We start from the raw sequence: 22,179 nt of genomic DNA on the forward strand, positions 1-22,179 counted from the left end.
TTAGCTACGTAATATTTATCAATGCTATAGTTGGAAGTGTCCGTAGTTGAATATTCACCGATACTAAAGTCAAAAATATTACAATTAAACTATCATAGCATACACCATCAAACTTTTAGCAATTTAAGACAAAACCAGCAATGCAGTCTACAACAGGCAGGACATTTAAGTGGTGATAATATCTTTCTTTTTACATAATCAGTCTTATACCATAGAATTTTTATTAACTAGTTAGGGTTCTTAGTGACCATAATACTAGGTGTTAACTCCTTAAATAAGATCTTTTTTTCACTAAAAAACAAGATGTGAGAAATCTATTCTTTTCCTTTATAAATTTTTAAAACCGCTGTGATGTTGGGTGCAATAATTTTTATTTTATATCCCTGTCATTTCTAGCTTTTATATTTTAATTTAAAACTTTATTTTTATTTCGATTCAATCACCTAGTTTGATATAAGAGAGTAACTCATCAAGAAATTATTATTATTAGTGTCAACAGTTCTATTTGACGATAATATTTTTATTAAAGTGTTTTCTATATTGCCAAAAAAAAAGTAAATCAAGATTAAGAAAGATTTTTCTTGAATTTGATTTTGTTTTTTAGACTAATTTAGACATATTTTAAGTTGAGAGATTGATTTATTGAGACTAAGAGAGTATTTATTAAGTGTTTTTTTTAATTAAAATAGATTGAAAATAATATTTTTTAATAAAAAAAATCCTGGTTCAATTTTTGGATCACAAAATTAATAAAGCTTGGAAATTATTTTGTATTTTTATAATATTTCAAAGAGATTATTATAATTAATTTTTTTATATTTGATATAAATTTATATTTTTGTAATGCTTCATTTACTAATATTAAAAATAAAATATTTTAAAAATTATTTTAATATATTTTCAAACAACCAACACTATTGAAACAAAGTTTACACTACAAAACCAACACCAAACACAACGAACACTCTTGAAACAAAATTTACACTACAAAACCAACACCAAACACAAATTTAGAAGTTAGATGGACAGAAACCCGAGGGGAATTGCCAATACAATTGAATTAATCTTTCTTTCTCTTTTGAATACAATCTTTGATTCAAGTTATAACACGGTAATGAATAATTAACAGGAATGTAAATGACAAATGATCCAAATTCAATTCTCAAATTAAAAAAAAAAACTTAAATCCAAATCCTAACAACAACAATAATAATATAAAATTTTTTATTAATAAACATTTCCATAGGTTTCTAAAGATTCAATCTTATAAACAATGAGAAAAACAAAACAAAAAAGGATTAAACAATAGCCAGGCCAAGCTGTTAGCTTTATTTCCACGCTGTCGTGCTGACCCTCAAAAGAACCGTGGAGGTGTCTGTCTCTCCACGCACCCACCTCCTTTAAAAATCGCAAAGCCGCTTCTTTATGTCCCTTTCCCTCCCCAATTTTTGAACCACAAAGCAAGAAAGAAAGCAAGAAAATCAAAGGCAAAAAACCCATCGCTAACTAACTCACAGCAAAAGCGCACAAGATGTTCAAAATCTTTAGAGGAAGAGATACCACCACCGACTCCTCACCGCAGTCATCCTACTCGCCTTCGTCTTCGTCCTCCTTGTCGCCGTCTCCGTCGTCTCCTCCTGTCACCGGACCGGCGAGGCCTATCCGACTTGTTTACTATGATGAGAAAGGGAAGTTCCGGATGGATTCAGAAGCGGTGGCTGCTCTCCAGCTTGTTAAGGAACCAATCGGTGTTGTTTCGGTTTGCGGTCGCTCTCGACAGGGAAAAAGCTTTATTTTGAATCAGGTTAGTGAACTAATTATGGTTTTGTGGTTGGTGAAAGTTTGGGGTTTTTAGGGTTTGTGATATTTTAGGGATTTAATTGGAATGGCGTTAGGATTTTGGCAGTGGAAAAGTTGAAGATAAATAATGGCGTTAGGGTTTTGTGATATTTTACGAAATGCAGTGTTTCTTCCGAGTTCAAGTGATTAAGTGCATGAATTGTTTCATTGAAAGGGTAGCTTGAAGATAAATAATGGAATGGAAGTGAAGAGGTAGTGATTTTTCACCTCCTTGAGTAATTAAGTGCATGGAATGGAAATTTATGTAGTATGGGTTCTAATCTTTTATTATTCTTTTTGTGTTCCTTATAATTTGGGCTTTTTTTGAAAGCAAGATTTGTTGAAAGTGCTAAGTTACGCCTGCCTTGTTTTCTTTGTTCAGTTTTAGAGGCTTCAATTACATTTATGAGTTACAAATTTTGTATCAGATGCCATGTATCATTCTTTTAAGTAAAATGTAAATTAGCAGATTTATCATTCAATGTCTGCTTGAATTTTGTGTTGTAGCTTATTTTAGAGTTACAAGTTATGACATTCCATTTCTGCATCAGATCTCATGTATTGGTTATTTTAACTAAGAGGTGTACTTGGACTTTGTATATTGTAGCTTCTTGGCAGGAGTAGTGGATTTCAAGTAGCTTCCACTCATCGGCCATGTACTAAGGGACTTTGGTTATGGAGTGCGCCTTTAAAGAGAACTGCTCTAGATGGAACTGAGTACAATCTTTTACTGTTAGATAGTGAAGGCATAGATGCTTTTGATCAAACGGTAAGCCCATTTACTTTATAAGGATCAACTGATAAAATTATCTTGTTGGTTGTGTTTGAGCAGTTCCAGAACTGATGGACTGGATTTTAATGGATTTCATTACTCGTAGAATGTTGTTGTCTGTGATTCCTTCTTATTTATAATTAACACCATGTCCTTTTTATTCTTCATTCCACTCATCTGCTCTTTTGAATTACACAGTAATCTTTCAATTATTCCTGTTCTTGTATTTTGTCACCAAACTCAATCTATCATTCCTCTTTGACAGGGGACATACAGCACTCAGATATTCTCCTTAGCTGTCCTACTATCCAGTATGTTCATTTACAATCAGGTAAGGGAGAGACCTTAGCCTTCCTGACTGACATTTCTTGTTTGTGTTTAGTTGATTTTTGTTAAAAGTACCTTTTTTATCATGTTATAATGCATTTGGGGGATTCACAATTAATCTTCGCTGTTAATACTGTCTCATCTCTCTCTTTGCACTGGATTTTTTATTTGTTATCCTATTTATGTTCTTCTATTTAGATGGGTGGTATAGATGAAGCAGCACTTGATCGACTCTCTCTTGTCACTCAAATGACCAAACATATTCGTGTCAGAGCTTCTGGAGGAAGGAGTTCAGCTTCTGAACTTGGACAGTTCTCCCCAATCTTTGTTTGGCTTCTAAGGGTATTATTTTCTCATATTTAATTTCATATGGCATATTGATTCCTGTTTTGTTTTGAAACATTAACTTTTAATTTTACATAAAACCCTTAAAATGGTTTGCCTGATTCCTGTGCAGGATTTTTATCTGGATTTAGTAGAGGATAACAAGAGAATAACACCACGTGACTATCTAGAGCTTGCTCTAAGACCAGTTCAGGGAAGTGGAAAAGATATAGCTGCTAAGAACGAGGTAATTTATAGTTCTTTCTAACTGCATTTTTTTTTCTTAGTAGCATGGACTCCTTTGCAAAGGATCCTCTACTTTGTCTGATATTTGGACAGGATTTTTTAGATATCCTTTTTCTGGGCCTATCTTACCTGAGTTGTGCTGGTCTATGAAGCACTGGAGTTTCTTTTGTTATTTTTTCATGTTTGAGGTTAACTAATTATGCATTGATAATGGTCATAGATTCGGGACTCTATTAGAGCTCTATTTCCAGACAGAGAATGCTTCCCCCTTGTGCGGCCTTTGAACAATGAAAATGATCTCCAGCGTCTGGATCAAATATCGGTTAGTACCTTATGTTATGTGTGCTTCTCCTTCTCTCTTTCATACACATGCACATTCTTATCTTCTCTTACTGGTGCACTATGTGTATTGAAGCCCTTTTTTCATATGCAGTTAGATAAACTAAGGCCTGAATTTAGAGCTGGGCTGGATGCATTGACCAAATTTGTTTTTGAGAGAACAAGGCCCAAGCAAGTTGGCGCTACTGTAATGACTGGCCCAATCCTTGTTGGTATTACAGAATCTTACCTGGAGGCTCTCAATAATGGTGCTGTCCCAACAATATCTTCTTCATGGCAGGTATGAATCCTGATTTGATTTTTTTTTTTCAAAGCATGAAAGTTAATATAGCAGATGCCAGAGTCCACATGTAACCCTCAAATATTCATTAAATTTCTTTAACCCATACACTACATTGTTGGGTATCTGTATCAAGGTGGATGAATTGTTTCCCCCTGGAAAATGAAATTAGATTATATTTCCTGTTTTACATGCCTGAAACTCAAATCTGATGAATCTGTCTACTCATGAATGGATCTATATTATTTGAAAACAAAAGTGTATATCATTTTTTGTTAGCTCAATCAATACATATGATCTTGGATTATTAGCTATTATCTGAAAGCCTAAATTATTATTATTATGCTTCCTTGTGTTTTTCTGACTAAATCTAAGGCTGTCAAGTTTCCTATACTGAACATTGTCTCAAGGTTATAAATGATTTTAAGCAAATGTTTATAGGTAAATTAAATCCTGTGTCCTAAAAATGAATATTTAAATGATGAAAACAGTTATCCAAACCAGCTTATAGTCTCTCTTGAAGCTTGACTAGTTGACATGGAGTGGACAAAACATGACAGAACATTGGCACAAACCAAATGGTTTATATGATAGCATATGTGAAGATGTTTTAAATTATTCCATCATTAAGCTGTTGTGAAGAAATTGTTAATCTGCAGTTGAATTTGGAGCAATATATAAGCATTTTACCTAAAGCCAACTGATTTTGCAAAGAATCCAAAATCCCATCTCTCTTTCTGTGCTCCTTGCAGTTTATAATCAGCTATTATTTTCTTTTAATATCTCATGTCATGGAAAGCAGATGCAAAAGTGACAGCTAATTGTTGGCAATGTGTGTAAGCATCAACATGTAATTTTCTTAAGAGTAGGAGTCACATGGTTACTATTATTTACCGATACAGCAACATTATCTTTATGGGTAAATCAGTCTAAGAACTTAAAAATTCAATAATACAAGCCTGTATATGCTTAAGTCTCCTGCTTCTTCTTTGTTGTCATCTTCAGGCAGGAATTGTAAATTGGAAAAGGAGAAGGAAAAGGTCATAGGTTTTTCATCAAACATGATAAGAATATGATAAGTCATAGATTCAATATATGTTTTGAATTTGTGAAAGTAAAATGTTAATCAAACAATTGGAAAGATAGTGATATTAATTTCTATTTTACTGATAACCAAATTGTATGAGCAAATAGATGCTGGATCCATACTCAGAATCCTTATCACACTTTGAATGTGGAGATTCACCCCCTTTGGTTGATTCTGTGATCTTGTTTTTTCTACTTCTCTGTTTTAATCACGTGGTACATAAATATGCATGATTCAAAGTTTTTTTACAAACTAATATAGAATTTACAAATGGGATAAAAACTTCTAATCTCAAAAAGTTCTTGAAAGAAGTTTCAATAAAGCAGCAGATCCTATTATAATTTTCTTTTTCATTTTTCTTCATCTCTAATATGTTGTTTTTCAGAGTGTTGAAGAAGCTGAGTGTAGGCGAGCATATGACACTGCTACAGAAATTTATATGTCGAGTTTTGACCGTTCGAAGCCACCTGAGGAAGTAAGTGATGCTCACCTCGTACTTATTTGAAGGTTTCAATCATTTTCTAAGTTTTGCAACTGTAGGTTTTTTTGAGAGAATCACATGATGAAGCGGTTCAAAAATCACTGGCTGCATTTAATGCTGCTGCTGTGGGGATTGGTTCAGCAAGGAAGAAGTACGAAGGGCTTCTCCAGAAATTTTTCAGAAGAGCATTAGAGGTAACAAATATTTAGGGTACTATGCCTTGCATGATGGGTTATTGTATTTGGCCTTTAGGTTTTAAAGTTGCTCTAGTGCTTGTAAGCTATAAAGTGTAGAGAAGACAAACAAAAAAAAAAAAAACTTAAAAAGTTTTGCAAAACGACATGGAAAGGACATAGAAACCAATTGATTTGCATGGCATCTACTTGGGCTACATGTTGGATTTCTTGAAGGCATGAACTGTAGGCCTGGAGATGTGAGCATTGAATCAGTCCAAATTTTTTTTATAGTTTCTGAGAGTTAACTGGTCAAACTTAATCTAGTTGGAAGATTTACATCATATGAGGCAACATGTGCTACTAGAAATATTTACTGATTGCATGATAACTTTTAATTAGATTTGTTGTTTTTGTCTGTTCTAATCATCTATAATGCATGTCATTGCGAAAAGTATTTTACATAATCTATTAGCTTGTCCTGATTGATTATTCATTTATGTTATATGGATGCTTATGTGTTACCATCCATCAAACACCCATGTTATAGTTTATACTTCAATTATCACTGCTCTTATATCCTGCCACCAGGTAGGTATAACCTTCACTGTAGTGTTGATATTTATGTGTCTGGGTGGTTGGTGGTTTCTTTTTGCCACCCCACAAAGATTGAGATGGCTTATGGTGTTTGTATGTGCATAGCAAATTTTGTTACCTTGTTTAGGTTTTTGGAGGTAATACACACGCACATCTGTTCTGTCAAAAACATGAAGCAAACCAACAAATATTAGGTCTGTACAGATGCCTACCTGGCCACATGCAAAAACAGGGCCATGCTGTAAGGGGAACCAGCTTTAGCATTCCTATGAGGCACTAAGCTTCTCATTGTGTGCTGATTTTGGTAGCAAGTGCACTTCCTGTACAATGCTCTATCTAAATTAGTGACATAAAAAGTGTGATAGCTTTGCATAGAGAGTTTTGAATCATAAGGATGAGTGAGAAACCTAACAAGCTCCAGGGTCCAGCATTGCTTCAGGGTCCCACACAACAAAGAGACCTAACAAGCTAAAACATTCATCATGGCAATCAAAACTTTTTTTCCTTGGCATATTAGCTAGGGTTAGAACAGTTCCTGGGTTTATGCTGGGTTTTATCTAATTGATGGCCGGGAAAATTGTTAAAAATTATGCAGACCATGGAGTGTGGTTGCCAAGTTACTAGAAGTTGTGATATAACTTTTGTTTTTGTTAAAGCAGAAGGTGGTTTCTTTTCCATAAAAAGGGAGTTGGATTTTGTATAGGATTACTAGTTTGGTAAATATATATATTGACTGAAAATGGCTTCTGATGCAGGATTACAAGAGGAATGCTTTTATGGAGGCAGACTTGAGATGTTCAAATGCTATACAAAACATGGAAAAGAGACTGAGAGCAGCCTGTCACGCTTCTGATGCCAATGTAGATAACATTGTGAAAGTAAGCATTTTCTTAGTTGTCTCATTGATTCTGCACGAAGTGAGGGGCCTCAAAGTTTGGTTACTTGGAATTCTATGCCTCTCTCTCTCTCATTATAGGCTACTGGTAATATGTTTGAGTTTGTTAGATGCCTCAAGTAGTATTTTTTTTAAAAAAAATAATTTGTAAAATTAGACAGTAAAACTGCTTTCAATAGGTTTGGATGGGTCAATGCAAGGTCTGGGTTAGCACATGAAGCCTCTTCATTTGTTCTTTCCTCTTTCAAACGCTGAAAGAGCTGTTGATTTGGAGTTGCTGGAGGAAAAATTAAGGAATTCTGGCATATGCTCTTACATATTACTGTGATATTCAATGATAAATCTGCTGATGAAGCCAAGCTAGATGAGCTGTGATCAACTCATGCTTGAGCTGTCAAATGCACATGTAAATGTCTCTGTCATTGATGAAAAGCTATTTAGTTATATTAGTGTCCCAATCATGCATGGATAACATGAATATTGCATAAGAGATGAGGCAAGCTGTATCTCCCTTGCCTGGGGGGCTTAGTTAGTAATGCACTTAAAATGACATTCCAGACTTGGAATGTGGTTTATGGTAGTGTGCTGAACTGGTTTGTGAGTGTCATGCAGGTCCTTGATGGTCTTCTGTCTGAATATGAGACAACTTGTCATGGCCCGGGGAAATGTCAGAAATTAGCAATGTTCCTACAACAAAGGTCTGGATCTCGCTCTCCCTTTTGGTTGTTTTAAGGTTTTCATTTTCTATTTTTTCCATCGTTTTATAAACAAAAACTATTTCAATCCCCAGTTTGGAAGGTTCAATACTTGACCTTGCCAAGCGGCTTAATGATAAAATTGGATCCGAGAAGAGTTCTCTTATGCTGAGATGTCACTCAATGGAGGATAAAATGGCATTACTTCACAAGCAGCTAGAAGCTAGTGAGAAAGATAAGTCTGAATATATGAAGCGCTATGATGAAGCTATTAATGAAAAGAAGAAGCTTGCTGATGACTATATGAGGCGCATAAATGATTTACAAAGTAATCGTGGCTCATTGGATGAGAGGTGTTCTAGCTTAGTGAAAGCATTGGAATCTGCAAAGCAAGAAACATCCAATTGGAAAAGAAAACATGATCAAGTGTTATCAAAGCAGAAAGCTGATGAAGAGCAGGCAGCTTCAGAGATTGCAATACTCAAGTCACGGAGCAGTGCTTCTGAAGCAAGGTTGGCTGCAGCTCATGAACAAACAAGGTCAGCTGAAGAAGACGCAGCAGAGTGGAAACGGAAGTATGACATTGCTGTAAGAGAGACAAAAGCTGCTCTAGAGAAGGCGGCAAATGTGCAAGAAAGAACTAATAAAGAAACACAACTGAGGGAAGATGCACTGCGGGAAGAATTTTCTAGCCGTTTGGTTGTTAAGGTAAATTGTTTCTGACACAGGCACTTGTGCTTGTGCACGGAGCATAAATTTATATTTGTTGTTTCTTTATACGACCAGAAATTTATGATTTCTATATCAATGGATATGCAGGAAGATGAAATTAAGGAAAAGAACAGGAGAATTGAGTATGCGGAGCAGTGTTTGACTACTTTAAATTTGGAGCTAAAGGTATGCTTCTTGGAGCCCGTGACTGGGCACAAACCATTATATATCCCCCCCCCCCCCCAAACCACCAAATATGCATGCACCTTGGGTAAAAAACCTTATGGTGGTCGCAATTTGTCCATGTGCACTTGCAGCAATTTAACTGTAACAAGTCCTTTGCAGGCTGCTGAGTCAAAAATGAAGAGTTATGGCACTGAAATATCATCCCTGAAGCTTGAAATTAAAGAGTTGGTTGAGAAGCTAGAGACTGCAAATACTAAGGCCCAATCTTATGACAAAGAAGCTAGGATTCTGGAACAGGAGAAGATCCATCTGGAGCAAAGGTATCAATCTGAGTTTGAGAGGTTTGCAGAAGTCCAGGAAAGGTGTAATCATGCTGAAAAAGAATGTAAGAGGGCTACAGAATTAGCTGATAAAGCAAGGACTGATGCAGTATCTGCTCAAAAGGAAAAAAATGAGTTTCAGAAATTGGCAATGGAAAGATTAGCCCAAATTGAGAGGGCTCAGAGGCATATTGAAAGTTTGGACAGACAGAAAAATAATTTGGCTGGTGAACTTGAAAGAGTTCGTGCATCGGAGTTGGATGCTGTCTCAAAAGTTTCATTACTAGAAGCTAGAGTAGAAGAAAGGGAGAAAGAAATAGAGTCACTTTTGAAATCAAACAATGAGGAGAGGGCTAGCACAGTTAAAGCACTTCAAGATCTTCTGGAAGATGAACGTAAAGCCCACAGTGTTGCAAATAAGAGAGCTGAAGACTTCTCTCTTCAGTTGGAAGTGGCACGGGCTAAACTAGATGCCCTTCAACAGGAGTTTACTTCAGTTCGTCTGAATGAATCAGCATTGGATAATAAGCTTAAGGCTGCTTCCCATGGCAAACGATTTAGAACTGATAATGTTGAAATGGGTGGAGGATCTGTTCAAGACGCTGTCACAAATGACAGGAGAAATAAGAGGTCTAGGAGTACAACCAGCCCTGTAATGTTTACACAGCCAGAAGATGGTGATTCAGTGTTTAAGGGGGATGATGATGATAATCAGAGTCAGCAAACTGACCAGGAAGATTATAAAAAGTTCACTGCTCAGAAGCTAAGGCAGGAGCTCACAAAACACAATTTTGGTGCCGAGCTTCTTCAGTTGCGAAACAACAACAAGAAAGACGTCCTTGCTTTATATGAGAAATGTGTTCTTCGGAAGTCATGAGAGTTTCATTATCGACATGTACAGGAGTGGTTTGTGTAGTTTAATAGGAGTGTTAGCGAATAGAATAGAGGTGTTTTATGCTCTAAATCGGTTGATTATCTGTGGATTCTCCTAGTTTTGGTACCAAATACCGAGTTGGAAAAATTATTTTGCTGGAACGAACAGGGCTTGTTCTTACCGCATATTGAGGGTGAGGTTTATGGTTTTTTTCTTTTTTTCTTGGTATTTTGAATCTGAACCCCCGTAAGATATATTTATTTGAGTTTGCTTACGGTGGGCCAACCTGATCCGTAGTTGGGGTTCCTGGAGTCTGGACAGCTTGCGTGTAACCACTGTCGCTCTGTTAGCTCTAGGATAGAAGATTATCGAGTGAACTTTATTATGGTTTCAGTCATATTTAGATGTTCTTAAGTTTACTTGTGTGCATAATTCTCTGTTCCAAAGCAGAAGTATGTGTCATAATAGTCTTGTTGCAAATGAGTTTCCATTCTCTCTTGCCTTTTCTTTTTCGAGAGATTGATTATTGGAATAGGTTTTTTAATGAGATACGCTTGTCTCTTGAAAAAAATCCTCGAGGCTAATCTGATCACTGCTGTTGGTTGGCACGAGCCTCTAAAACAAAGCTGACTCGTAAAAATCTCCAAGTACTTGTGTTTGGTCTTAAAGAATGATCGATCATGTGTCAAAATCCTCAAGGCTAATCTGATCACTGCTGTTGGTTGGCACGAGCCTCTAAAATAAAGCTGACTCGTAAAAATCTCCAAGTACTTGTGTTTGGTCTTAAAGAATGATCGATCATGTGTCCGTCTTTAAATCGTGTTCTTGTCCGCACTGAACTGATGAGGACTCTCCATAGAATGGCAACCCTGTTGCTCTCTGAGGTGAAAGAAAGAGGTGTTTTATTTTTGAAGTTGAGAATCCACTGGGGTTTGCCCCAGTGGATGCCTGGTTAAAATTAGCGGCAATTTATTAGCATTCTTAGCTAACAGTTTAGGATTCATGGTGTTCATTGTTATAGTGCCAACTCGATAGACTCGTCTTTGAATATTTGATGGTCGGGAAAACAGACAATGAGTGCCGATCGCAAGGAGAAAATGGGGAAGGTGAAATAGAAGCCGTTGCTAGTTGCAACTTCAAAGAAACTCTTGTATAGTTTCCCATAAGACGTGTGTGTGCCAGTTCCATGGAATGTGCCCTTTTTCCGCTTTTTTTTAATTATCATAATGTCTTCCCTATACAAATTTCCTTTTGGCTTCTTGAAATTTCAAACTCCAAAGCTGAGAACGATTTAAATGATGGTACCCTATGGTTCGTCGAAGAAGAGAAAAAAGAGGGAAAATTTGGCATGCCAACTTTCACAATTGACTTTCCTATGAACCCTCCCTCCGATTGGCTGCATGAATCTCATAATTGAATTTTGCTATCAACCTGGTCTGCTGGGTGGTTAGGATAGTTCTCCAGAACATTCTAATATGGACGGAGGCTCCTGCCTCGTCAAATGGCATTTGGACACAGCGCTCGCCTTGGACTTTGTATTGATAAATTCTTATTTTAGAAAGAGGGAAGGCCCTCCCTCGTCACGACAGTTTCTGCTAGCCAGGTTGGTATTATTTTCAAATCACCATTGATTATTCCTTGACATCTCTTGCCGCTCTTCTTTTTGGTGTTAAAATCTATCCTTCTGTTGGTACATGCATTAGATTAATAAGAGTGTAATATTACGTGAGCGCAAGTCTTTCAGCTTGGGGATTTTCCACCTAGACAAAGCCAGATTCGACATTTCTTTGGCCAAATATTGTTTGTGGCTACATTTGGTCATACCCAATAGAACGTTAAATGTCCGATATTGGATCAGCTGTCATCGAGTTAATTTTTACATGCCGACACTAATTCTATACAACAATATATACCAACAGATAATTGAGCGACCCAGGAAATAAGATTTACACGAACTCCATGCAATTGAACCATTAACAAGCTCATTGAAAAATCTATACAACTAACATGCTGGTGGGCAATAGTTACTGACAGTAAATGAACCAAAAATGGCATACCAAGAAGGGGAGAAAACATAGGCGACAGCGCTACTAAGATACCCAAATGACCAACAGAAGAAAGGTAGCCGGTATAAATCCTTCCCAAACCTCTCCACTTTTCTTCCCTATTTTCATATTCGGTGAAAAAAATGAGATTCTGAGATTTTGACAGTATAAAAAAAGATTTTAGTAAATTTATATATAATAAACATTAAGCGTAAGCTTCTGAAAGAAGAAAGTATATTTGTAAACAATAATCGATGAAGCTCAAGCTAAACCCTAAATGTCAAACTACCTAAGCTAATAGAGTTCTCTTTCTTTACACTTTCTACAAACAATAACCTCAGTACCCTTACATGGGTATAAAAATATCACCTTCAGTACCTTCCAACTCCAAAGCTACGTAAAAGAGCATTACAGCAAAGCTTCCAAAGAACTTGGCTTCATTATCTTTTTTACTAAAGAAGCCATTCACCTTTCTTCTTTTTCTCACTAAAATCTCCATCTAATAATAATAATAATAATAATAATAATTTATATGAGGGTTACACCACAAAAGAAGCAACAACCATGCACTCGGGATGAGTCTTTGTCATTTCTGCTCTACCAAATGCTCTTTCTGATCACATCACTGCTTTCTCTGAAGCTTTCCTTTGCTTGTCTCTGCAGCTAACCTAATATAGGATGACCCGTCACCCTGAACAACCAAATTGGGGAGAAATTGAGGTGGGATTTCACTGCTATGATTGCTGTGCTCATAAGACATAAAAGGTGGATTATAGAACTCAAGGAGACCTGTACTGTTCTTGGCTAGGGGGTGAATATTATCAATATCACCACTTTGATTTGTCGATTTATTGTCAATTGAATCCTTAATGCTTGAACTACATTGTCTGGGCTGAGTTTGAAAGAAAACTTTTGAAACCACCAACTCTCCATCTTTCTCATCTTCGTTGTTTCCAAGATGGTATTGGTGCATTACCCAGTTTGTCTTTTCAGGTTTCCTTTGCCTACCATAATTTGTGTAAAGCACCAGAATTTTTTTGAATCCCTTCACTGTCCCGCCTGCAAAAACTGGCCTGGTCTTGCCTGTTTTGTGCCATCTGGTTTCACTTCCATCTTCATCAGTGTGCACCTTTCTGCGTTTTCTAGTTCCGGTTGTGTATGCCTTTGATGGTCGATGAAAGAAGTGGCGGACTTGGCCATCATTGCTTACTCCTGCATGGTAAGAACGACCACAAGACAGGGAATCATAAAAAAAGTGTCGACCTTTTGAGTAAGAAAGAGCACTAGCAAGAGAAAAAACACTTTAATTTTGGAGTTGCTTCCATACCCACCAATTTTCTTATTTAATGAAACTGAGAAAGCAAGCTAATCAACCATCATGTAAACAAGCCCTAGGCATCGTAATCTTTATTCAAAGGTTTGTTTCTGCTAAACCGTTCTAATATCGGCTTAGCAAGTGTCCCAAGTTAAGAAAACCCTAAATCAAAAGCTAGCAAAAGAGTGGAAAAGGAGAAAAACAAGTACCGTTTACCTGGTAGCTTCTCAGGATGAGAGTAGCAAATTCCATTCTCCCCCTCTATTGTTGGGATAAATTCATCAATTAGAGGATGAAGTTTACGCCTATCTGATAACACCTTTGCTTCTAAATGTTCTAGTATTTCTTGGTCCGTCGGATCAAACTTCACTCCCGCTGGTAGTCCCGGCAAATCATGAATTATACCCCCCTATATATAGACATAGATAAATAATTTATCCATAAAAAAATAAGATAAAAAAAAAATGCAAAAGATAAAATAAAATTAGAACAAGAAGGCAACAGTACCAAGTTCCACACAGCACAGCGTATAGTATACCTGATCTTGAATTTCAAAATTATGGCCACATGAAGGGCAAGTTATCCTTCGAATTTCTTCTGTTTTTGCAGCGACAATAGTATCTTCTTTCGGGTTACTTGTGACTAATTGAATGACTCTTTCATCTTCTGAGTTATTGTTGCACCATGTCATCTCTATATTTTTTGTCTTATTCCCATCCCACAAAGGAATTTTCCCTCTCGTCTCCTCCACTTCCAAGCTTGCTTATCCCCTCAAAAACAAGAAAAGCCCCTCAAAAACAAGAAAAGGAAAAGGAAAGAGAAATAAGAAAAAAAGCTAGCAAGAAAAGAAGAGGAAGTATGATCTACATAGAGTATACAGTTAGCGAAAGCAAAGAAAATTTGTCTCTACTAAAGCAGGTTTTTTGAGCATGTTACTCGAATATTGCCCACTTAATGAATCTTGATCTATATACGTTAGGCAAAGGAATTTAATTCTTCTACACCTTTTCTTGCTTCTTTGATTTATTTTTGTGCACTGAATAAACATATACCTGTAACTAGCTAGAGATTCCTGCACAGAGAGAGATGGAGAATTTGATAAAGGCCACCTATAAAAGAAAGCCAAAAAAGAGGGAGACCGCAGAGAGAGACTGGAACTTCTTGAAATACAAAAGGTTACTTGGACGTCAAGTATGATATGATATTGTATATACGTCTGTATCAAAGAATAAATGCAGTCTTCTTTGCTTTTAGGGTATGTCTACGAACTAGTGTTAATTAATTTAATATTAATGTGTTAACAATTAATATTTTTACGAAAGTTAAATAGTAACAAACCTAATCTAAATTAGAGGAGTCTTAATTTTGAGTGGGAATAGGGCAACCCTATTCCATTCTATTCTCGGACATTTCACCTCTTTGAGATATATATATATATTAGCTCCAATGTCAACCTAGAGTCTGCTTAAAGCTATGTAAAAATTAATTTGTAAAACTGTATTTTCCCCAACAAATATGAAAATAACAGCGAGCTAGCTGTTCGTGTGGGTGTGTGTGTTACACCTACTTTGTGTATATGTGTGTGTGTGTGTATACTAATTCTTTTCTTTACGTACACTTCACATATGTGAATTGATGTTTTATTAATTCATATTTTTAGGTAATTGATTAATTGTATTTTGATACATTGTATTTCAAGTTTCAGATATTATTTTATTTTTTTTATTTCTTATCCCTGCATATAGCAGCCTACGGATGGCTAGTTGATCCATTCTTAAGTGTTAATCTGTATTTTTTTTAAAAGAAAAAGAAAAAGGATACACCCCTTGAAATGCTGAAAAATATATATTTTTTAATGCATCTAGCTAATGTTTTCATTTGAATTAAGAAAGTGAATTCATCATTCCATTTGGGTTTATGTGTTGCATCTAAATTTACTTTAAATATTAATTTGGTTTGATTAAAAAATAATTTAACTTGAATTAATTAATTTTTTGAAAAAAAAATATTTACATTAAAACTTGTAAATTGATTGGTCTTTTTATCATATCATCATTAACATCCTTTTGATTTAAATTAAAATTTAATTCTCATCTAAATTATAATTTTTCCTTGTAAATCAAATTAGATTTAATAATTATAGAATTATAACAAGAGTGGTGGTAAAATCTAGTAATCGATTGAGTAAGGGTGTTGTAAAAAATATGGTAGTAGTTAATTTTTAAAATATTTTTTATTTTAAATATATTAAAAAATATATTTTTTTATTTTTTTTAAAATTATTTTTGGTATTAGTATATCAAAATAATCAGAAAAAAATTAAATTTAAAATAAAAAATAAAAAATTAATTTTTTTTAATTCAAAACACAATATTAAAGCCACGTAAGTTATTTTTTTATTTTTTTTTGGGTGCTGATCGTTTCGTTATCGCAAAGTATTTAAATGGTCAACCGTACCCGTGGAAGCTAAACGTGATGAGGATATGATTGGTGACATGCTGACGAGCGTATTGAAGTTAAAGAAGCATAGGATTATTATTTTGCAGGATGCGATAGCCGCCATCATGTCACGGATAACGCTAAAATGTTACAAGAGCTTCTCCAAGAAGCAACGCAACAGAAGCTTATGCGTTAAGTTTTTTGAGCATCAACTTTAACGTGTCGGTTATAGAATTAGTATTATTTTCATGAGAATTTGAACACGTGTTAAATATTATTTCTTGAAATATTTTTATTTAAAAATATGTTAAAGTATTTTTTGCAATTTAATTTTTTACATTAGTATATTAAAACTATTTAAAAACATAAAAGAATAATAATTTAAAACTAAAAAAAAATCCAAAAACACACCGCTGGTTTCCTCTATTAACATCTGACAGACAGGGGGTCCTTCCCTAACCGTCCTCTCCTTATGCTTTGGCTTCTTCATCACTCTTCTCGTGCGTGGCCATACATATTTACACACGCGTAACTGTGCCTACGTATACATCTTTGAAAAACATAGCTTAATTAATATTTTAAAAATATATTTTAATTCAAAAAATTTAATTATTCGATAAAATTTTAAGAAAGAATTGTATATTAACTGTAATATTAATAATGTTAAATAAATTTGCTTCTCAAGTTCAAATCTTAGAGAAGATTTAAAAAATCAAACATAGAAAGAAGGAGGTGAACCCTTCAATTAAACCTCATTAAAAATAATATTTTAGACTCCATAAAATTAGAAAATAAATACCGCAATAATTATATTAAAAAAATAAACTAATAAACATAAATTCGGATGCGCGTCCAATGGCATGCATTGATATATTTATTACATAGTTATGTGTAAATTATTTTTCAATGATTTAATTGTTTGGATTGAAATAAATGATTATTTTCTCTAATTAAAATTAAAATATTCAACTGTCATTCACATTTTGTTTCCAAGGAACCTTTGATTGCAAAGGAAGCTTTTTATTTTTATTTTTTTAGTAACGGTCAGGTGGAATCATATGATAAAGGCATTGGATCCATATAAGAATTGAGATTGTGGTTTCCTGGTATTAATTAAAGATTGGAGATAACAAATAATATTATAAATTAATTCGTTGATGATTAGAGATATCATTATCGAGTCGAGTCAATTAATCATCGATAGCTTCCCTGCGAAGTCGTGGAATATGGGAAAATTATATGTGGACGGCAAATTAAATTAATTAATTATTTCAGCGTTTCCATGCTGGTTCTGGGATGCATATCTGAGATATTTTATATGGATATGGATGATATTAAGGATTTTTTTAAAATATTTTCATTAAAAAAATTATTTTTAATATTATTATATTAAAATAATCTTAAAACACAAAAAAAGTATTAATTTTAAATAAAAAAATCATTCCTTTTTAATTTTTTAAAAATTATTTTTGAAATAAAAAAATAGAATCTATAAATGAAATAGAACGAGTTTGAATAGTAATGGTTCTGGATTATTATAGTTTTTATTTTTATAGTTTTTTAAAAGTATATTTATCTTGAAAAAAAATAATTTAATTTTTTTATAAATTTTAATTATTTTAATGTATTGATATCCAAGTTAATATATATATATATATATATTATTTTAATATATTTTTAAATAAAAAATATTTTACACCATAATGACTTGCATTGTGTCCGGCAATCATTTTTTTATATAGCAGTGGAATGCCAAATATGATTCACTGTAATTAATTGAGAATTATAGAAAATCATCATATAAATAAATGTGGCGGTTACACTTTTTGTTTTTTAATGGAAGGCCAATCATTTAAATTGATGAAATCCATATTTTATCACTTATATATTTATTGACATATCAATTCGTATGGGAATTTAGTTTAAAAAGAATATGTTCGTATGGTTCAAAATAAGGGAGGAATGAAATTTAAATTATAATTTCATTAGTTTTCCTCTCTATTCCTCTCAAAAAACAAATCTCATTTCTCATCTGCTTTACAAACAAATCTCCAGTACTCTTTCACATATTACTGTTCTTAGTTCATCAAAAGATTGGAAAATGTTCTTATATATACACCCTTTCGTCCTCACAATCCTAAAAGATTCCTAATGCTCCCATCACATCCAACATACAAATTATGTGATAATGAAATATTTTACTGAGAATTACTTTCTAGTTTTGAATTTTTGACTTGGGCTTGTTTGTTTGTTTTTGCCGTGGTAAAATATTTTTGCAAAAAATAAAAAAAAATCTTTATATTAATTTTTGTTTTGATATTTTTAGATCGTTTTGATATACTAATATTAAAATTAAATTTTAAAAAATAAAAAATAGTTATTTTAATATATATTCAAGTAAAAAATACTTTGAAATGTAACTGCTTCCATCGTACCACAATTTCAAATGAACTCTTAATCTCTTTTAAATTATAATTGATTTGACATCAAATATGTTAATTTGTAATGAATTTCATCTATAAATTAAAGGATCTTACATAAGAAAATATTAATTTTTATTTGGTGCAGGTGGCACCTCCATGTTAGGCGGCAAAAAAAAAAAAAGGTGTTACCCTTATAAGGATGCTAAAAGAAATACTTGAAAACCAAGAAAGAAATAGGAACACTTATATATATTCAATGGCTGCAAAACACAGATAACCATATGTTTCTTATAAAACTATGGTAAAAATAATGGTTGAATTAATTTTTAATTCTAACAATGTGTATAGAGTTGTAGATGAAAATAGTAATTCTTATAACAATATGGTTATGGATGCGATGAAAATAAATCAGGGTTATGCAGGTGAATGTTCAATCATAGATGAAGAACTAAATACAGACGCAACCAGGTTTTTTGATCTTTTAAAAGAGTTTGGCAAACTATTATGGTATAAGTGCACAAATCACAGTACATTATCAATCGTTTCACAGGTGTTTACCATTAAGTCAGATTATAGGCTTAGTAAAGTCGGTTACTATAAAAGTATCGAATGGACGAGAAGCATTTTACTTGGATAGGCTAAAAAGGAACTCTTACGCTGCTAAATTCATGATGAAACCCCTCAACCTAAAATACCAGAAAATTGATATATTTTCAAACTTTTACATGTTGCACTACCTTGAAAATACAAATTTGATCGAGGGCAGAACATGTGAGAATGCTTATTATAATCTCAAAACTGGTAAGGGAAGAACTCTTCTTATACATAGAAAACTTGTATATTTTTCAATCAATTCTAGAATACAAAGGTTATTCATATTTATAAAAATTGTTAAACACATGACATGGCACCATTCATATGATGCAATTGATAGAGTCTTGATGCACCCTTTTGATAGTGAGGCCTAGAAACATTATAATATGATGCATCTTCAATTTTTAATGGAATTAAGGAAAGTACATATTAGATTATGTACAAACATATTCAATCAAAAATATTAATATTAATATTAAATATATAAAATTAATATATTTAATATTAAGATGTTATTGTCGGAATGGTTTGAGAGAGTTACAATACAACTAGATAAGATTGACTTTAAAATGTTATATTTTTTTATTTAAATGTTAAAATTTTATTTTTTATTATCTGAACTGATAACTCATTTCTACCGTATAAGTTGTGTGGTTTTTGGTATAAGACGTAAAAAAAGAAAGGAATATGTTAAAGAAAGAGATCTTTCAGGCCCGAAAAACGTGACAATTTGGAGGGATTTGAAACCACCATACATCTCGAAGACTATATGGGAAGATTATATACAGCATGTGACATCCGAGCATTTTGTATGATGATCACAACCTAATACAGAGAACTGGAATGAGGAGATTCACTGTTCAATTACAATACACAATAATAGATCCATTTTATTCATTTTACATGTAAAGTGAATGGTAAGATTTTCTTTATTATATCTATTTTTTTTAAAAAAAATGTTGTTTTATATGAAAATATTTAACTAACAATAATTTCTTTTTGTAGGCTAAGATTCTTGAACACAAACCAAAACCAATTGAGATTTTTTTAGAAACTCATATATAAAATGATGATCATTGAAAAGGGATGTAGCAACTTCCAGATTGTTGACCTCAAATGTTCATGGTAAGTTGGATTTCAAAAGTTTTTTAGTAAAATATTATTTTTCTAAATCAATTGGTTGGTTATTTGTTTGGATCAGTTGGTTGGTTTTTTTTTTTTTAGGAAATATATATCACTTAATTACAGGAGAAATATAAGGACAATCTTTCAACCCATCCTAAACTTGATCCGGATTTATAATTGGAGGTTAGATTATCTAGTAGACGAGATATAAATTAGGTTTATGGTATCTCAAATACTACGACCAAGAATTTATGGATGTCTCGTAGTTCCTTGATCATTGGATGCTCATAATCAGTTTTGAGCACTCAATCTTCAGAGTTCTAGGTGATTTTACAACATGTTAAAACTGAGACCATTTGGCTTATTACCGAGACAAAACAATTTAGTGTTGAAACGACTAAACTTAGACAATTGTACATGGAGCAACAATAAACATAGGTGGTATATGTGGTCCACCTCATCACCCCATGGTCCCAATAAAAACCGGCCTCCTCCTTTTTCTCATTCAGCCCCTCACCTCTATATTAATTTTATTCAAATTGATAATTTTTTAAATTTATAATAAATATTTAATATTTAATTTTAATTATATTTATTATAATTTTTTTCTACTTTGTTTATTAGAATTTTTAAAATAAAAACTTAAACAAATTATTGACTAAATTATCAATGGACTAACCGTGTTGGAAATTTCCAGAGAGTTGATAAAAAATTACATGAAATGTCATTCATTATTTCAAACAGAATCATCAATGGAAGAAATCCCTTAAAAAGTTTGAAAAAAATTGCAGAAAATTCCATCAATAATATGTACTCACCAACGAGTTAATTATATCAGTAATATGAATATAAATCACCGATAGATTTATAAATAGTATTTTCTATCAATGATATGCTATACACACCGATAAAAATACCAACAAAATGATACCATAATTATTATTTTTTGACATGTTTTTTTCATTTATAATTCTATCGGTGATTATACTATTGATAGAATAAGTGACATAATACAAATCATTGACAATACATTTCCTGGCAAACAATAATTGTTTGTAATTCCATCGATAAAAATATTTTTGATAAAGTAAGTGTTTAAAATCAAAGGAATAATCTGTCAATAATATACAAAATTCTGGTACTGAAATTTTAAATGTTTTAAAATAGGTCAATAAAAGCCAATAATAAAAATAATAAAAATTTATCAAATATTAAATTAGATCTTTTTTTTATCAAATATTTTATTATTGTTTTGTTTTACATTTACTCTTTTAGAAGAAGGAATTCCTAAAATATGTGTTATTCCTTTTTATATCGCTACTTATAATAAAAGAAGACTTCTTTAAACAAAATAATCTAGAATCTTTCTAGTCATGAGTATATTTTTAATTTTTATGCATATCACACATAATTAAAATTAAATTTATAAAATTATACTAAAATATAATAAATTTTTCAATTGGATATTTGTTATTTTTCTATAGGGTACCTTGATGATTATTTTTTATTTTTTATTTTCTCATTTAGAGAGAAAATAATATATATCATCAAACCTTGATAATATTTAAAATAATTTCTTACCTAAAATATAAAATAAAAGTTTTATTTGTTTTTATATTTTCAATATTTGCCTCACATTTTCTAAAAATGAAGGTGAAGACTTTAAAACATAACAATTTCTAAAATCTATAACACTAATGCAATCATGTTAAAATTTTATGGAGTCTTGATTAAAATCTTTATTCAAGTTTTACCTTATATATTTATATATACAAGGTTCTATTCAAATGTTTTAATCCTATATAGTATTTTATAAAAATATTATTTTCTTACAATTAATTTTAATATTTTTATAGAAACTTTTATTGATACATATGAAGTGAAAGGATGCAAGTATATATGAATGGTATAATCACACATCACAAAACTTTTATTCATATATGTTGTTAAATTATTCATTGCTCTCTTGTAGAGATGACAATAGGCATCTATAAATTATATTTCTTTATATTCATACTCTATTTCTTATTCGAGTATCTATTATATAACTATTATTTATTATCCAATAAAAAATAAAATGGCAATATATATA

General features: G+C 32.6%; 2 protein-coding genes across 4 annotated transcripts; one reads left to right on the forward strand and one right to left on the reverse strand.

The window, feature by feature from the left end:
* The first annotated feature begins 1,360 nt into the window (after window positions 1-1,360).
* LOC105127978 (guanylate-binding protein 3-like) lies at window positions 1,361-10,575 on the forward strand. The gene is made up of 14 exons (XM_011029463.1): window positions 1,361-1,804; window positions 2,447-2,608; window positions 2,877-2,942; window positions 3,137-3,280; window positions 3,396-3,509; window positions 3,729-3,830; window positions 3,942-4,127; window positions 5,600-5,689; window positions 5,755-5,889; window positions 7,221-7,343; window positions 7,973-8,058; window positions 8,151-8,763; window positions 8,875-8,952; window positions 9,112-10,575. Exons 1-14 carry the CDS (start codon window positions 1,532-1,534, stop codon window positions 10,147-10,149), a joined length of 3,210 nt encoding a protein of 1,069 aa, XP_011027765.1. The 5' UTR covers window positions 1,361-1,531; the 3' UTR covers window positions 10,150-10,575.
* A 1,785-nt stretch (window positions 10,576-12,360) lies between these two features.
* Window positions 12,361-14,657, reverse strand: LOC105127979 (NAC domain-containing protein 8). Of its 3 annotated transcripts, none has more exons than XM_011029466.1 (4): window positions 14,559-14,657; window positions 14,045-14,268; window positions 13,723-13,915; window positions 12,361-13,403 (listed from the first exon to the last, which is right to left on the reverse strand). In XM_011029466.1, the coding sequence occupies exons 2-4, from the start codon at window positions 14,195-14,197 to the stop codon at window positions 12,814-12,816; spliced, it is 936 nt and encodes a 311-aa protein (XP_011027768.1). In that variant the 5' UTR covers window positions 14,198-14,268; window positions 14,559-14,657; the 3' UTR covers window positions 12,361-12,813. The 3 variants fall into 3 exon arrangements, with proteins under 3 accessions (XP_011027768.1, XP_011027767.1, XP_011027766.1); XM_011029465.1 differs by having other exon boundaries at window positions 14,045-14,296; window positions 14,559-14,652; XM_011029464.1 differs by having other exon boundaries at window positions 14,045-14,276; window positions 14,559-14,651.
* Between the last annotated feature and the right edge of the window lie 7,522 nt (window positions 14,658-22,179).

Source organism: Populus euphratica, unplaced genomic scaffold, assembly GCF_000495115.2.
Source record: "Populus euphratica unplaced genomic scaffold, PopEup_1.0 scaffold15.1, whole genome shotgun sequence".
Lineage (NCBI taxonomy): Eukaryota > Viridiplantae > Streptophyta > Magnoliopsida > Malpighiales > Salicaceae > Populus > Populus euphratica.

Bases quoted from the DNA above. Each gene is read 5' to 3' on its own strand.
- LOC105127979 (XM_011029466.1), bottom strand. From the start codon at position 14,197: ATGACATGGTGCAACAATAACTCAGAAGATGAAAGAGTCATTCAATTA. The intron at 13,916-14,044 runs GTATACTATACG...GTCTATATATAG, and splicing joins ATTTTGAAATTCAAGATCAG to GGGGGTATAATTCATGATTT. The intron at 13,404-13,722 runs GTAAACGGTACT...CTTACCATGCAG, and splicing joins TCATCCTGAGAAGCTACCAG to GAGTAAGCAATGATGGCCAA.
- LOC105127978 (XM_011029463.1), top strand. From the start codon at position 1,532: ATGTTCAAAATCTTTAGAGGAAGAGATACCACCACCGACTCCTCACCG. The intron at 1,805-2,446 runs GTTAGTGAACTA...TGTATATTGTAG, and splicing joins AAAGCTTTATTTTGAATCAG to CTTCTTGGCAGGAGTAGTGG. The intron at 8,953-9,111 runs GTATGCTTCTTG...AGTCCTTTGCAG, and splicing joins CTTTAAATTTGGAGCTAAAG to GCTGCTGAGTCAAAAATGAA.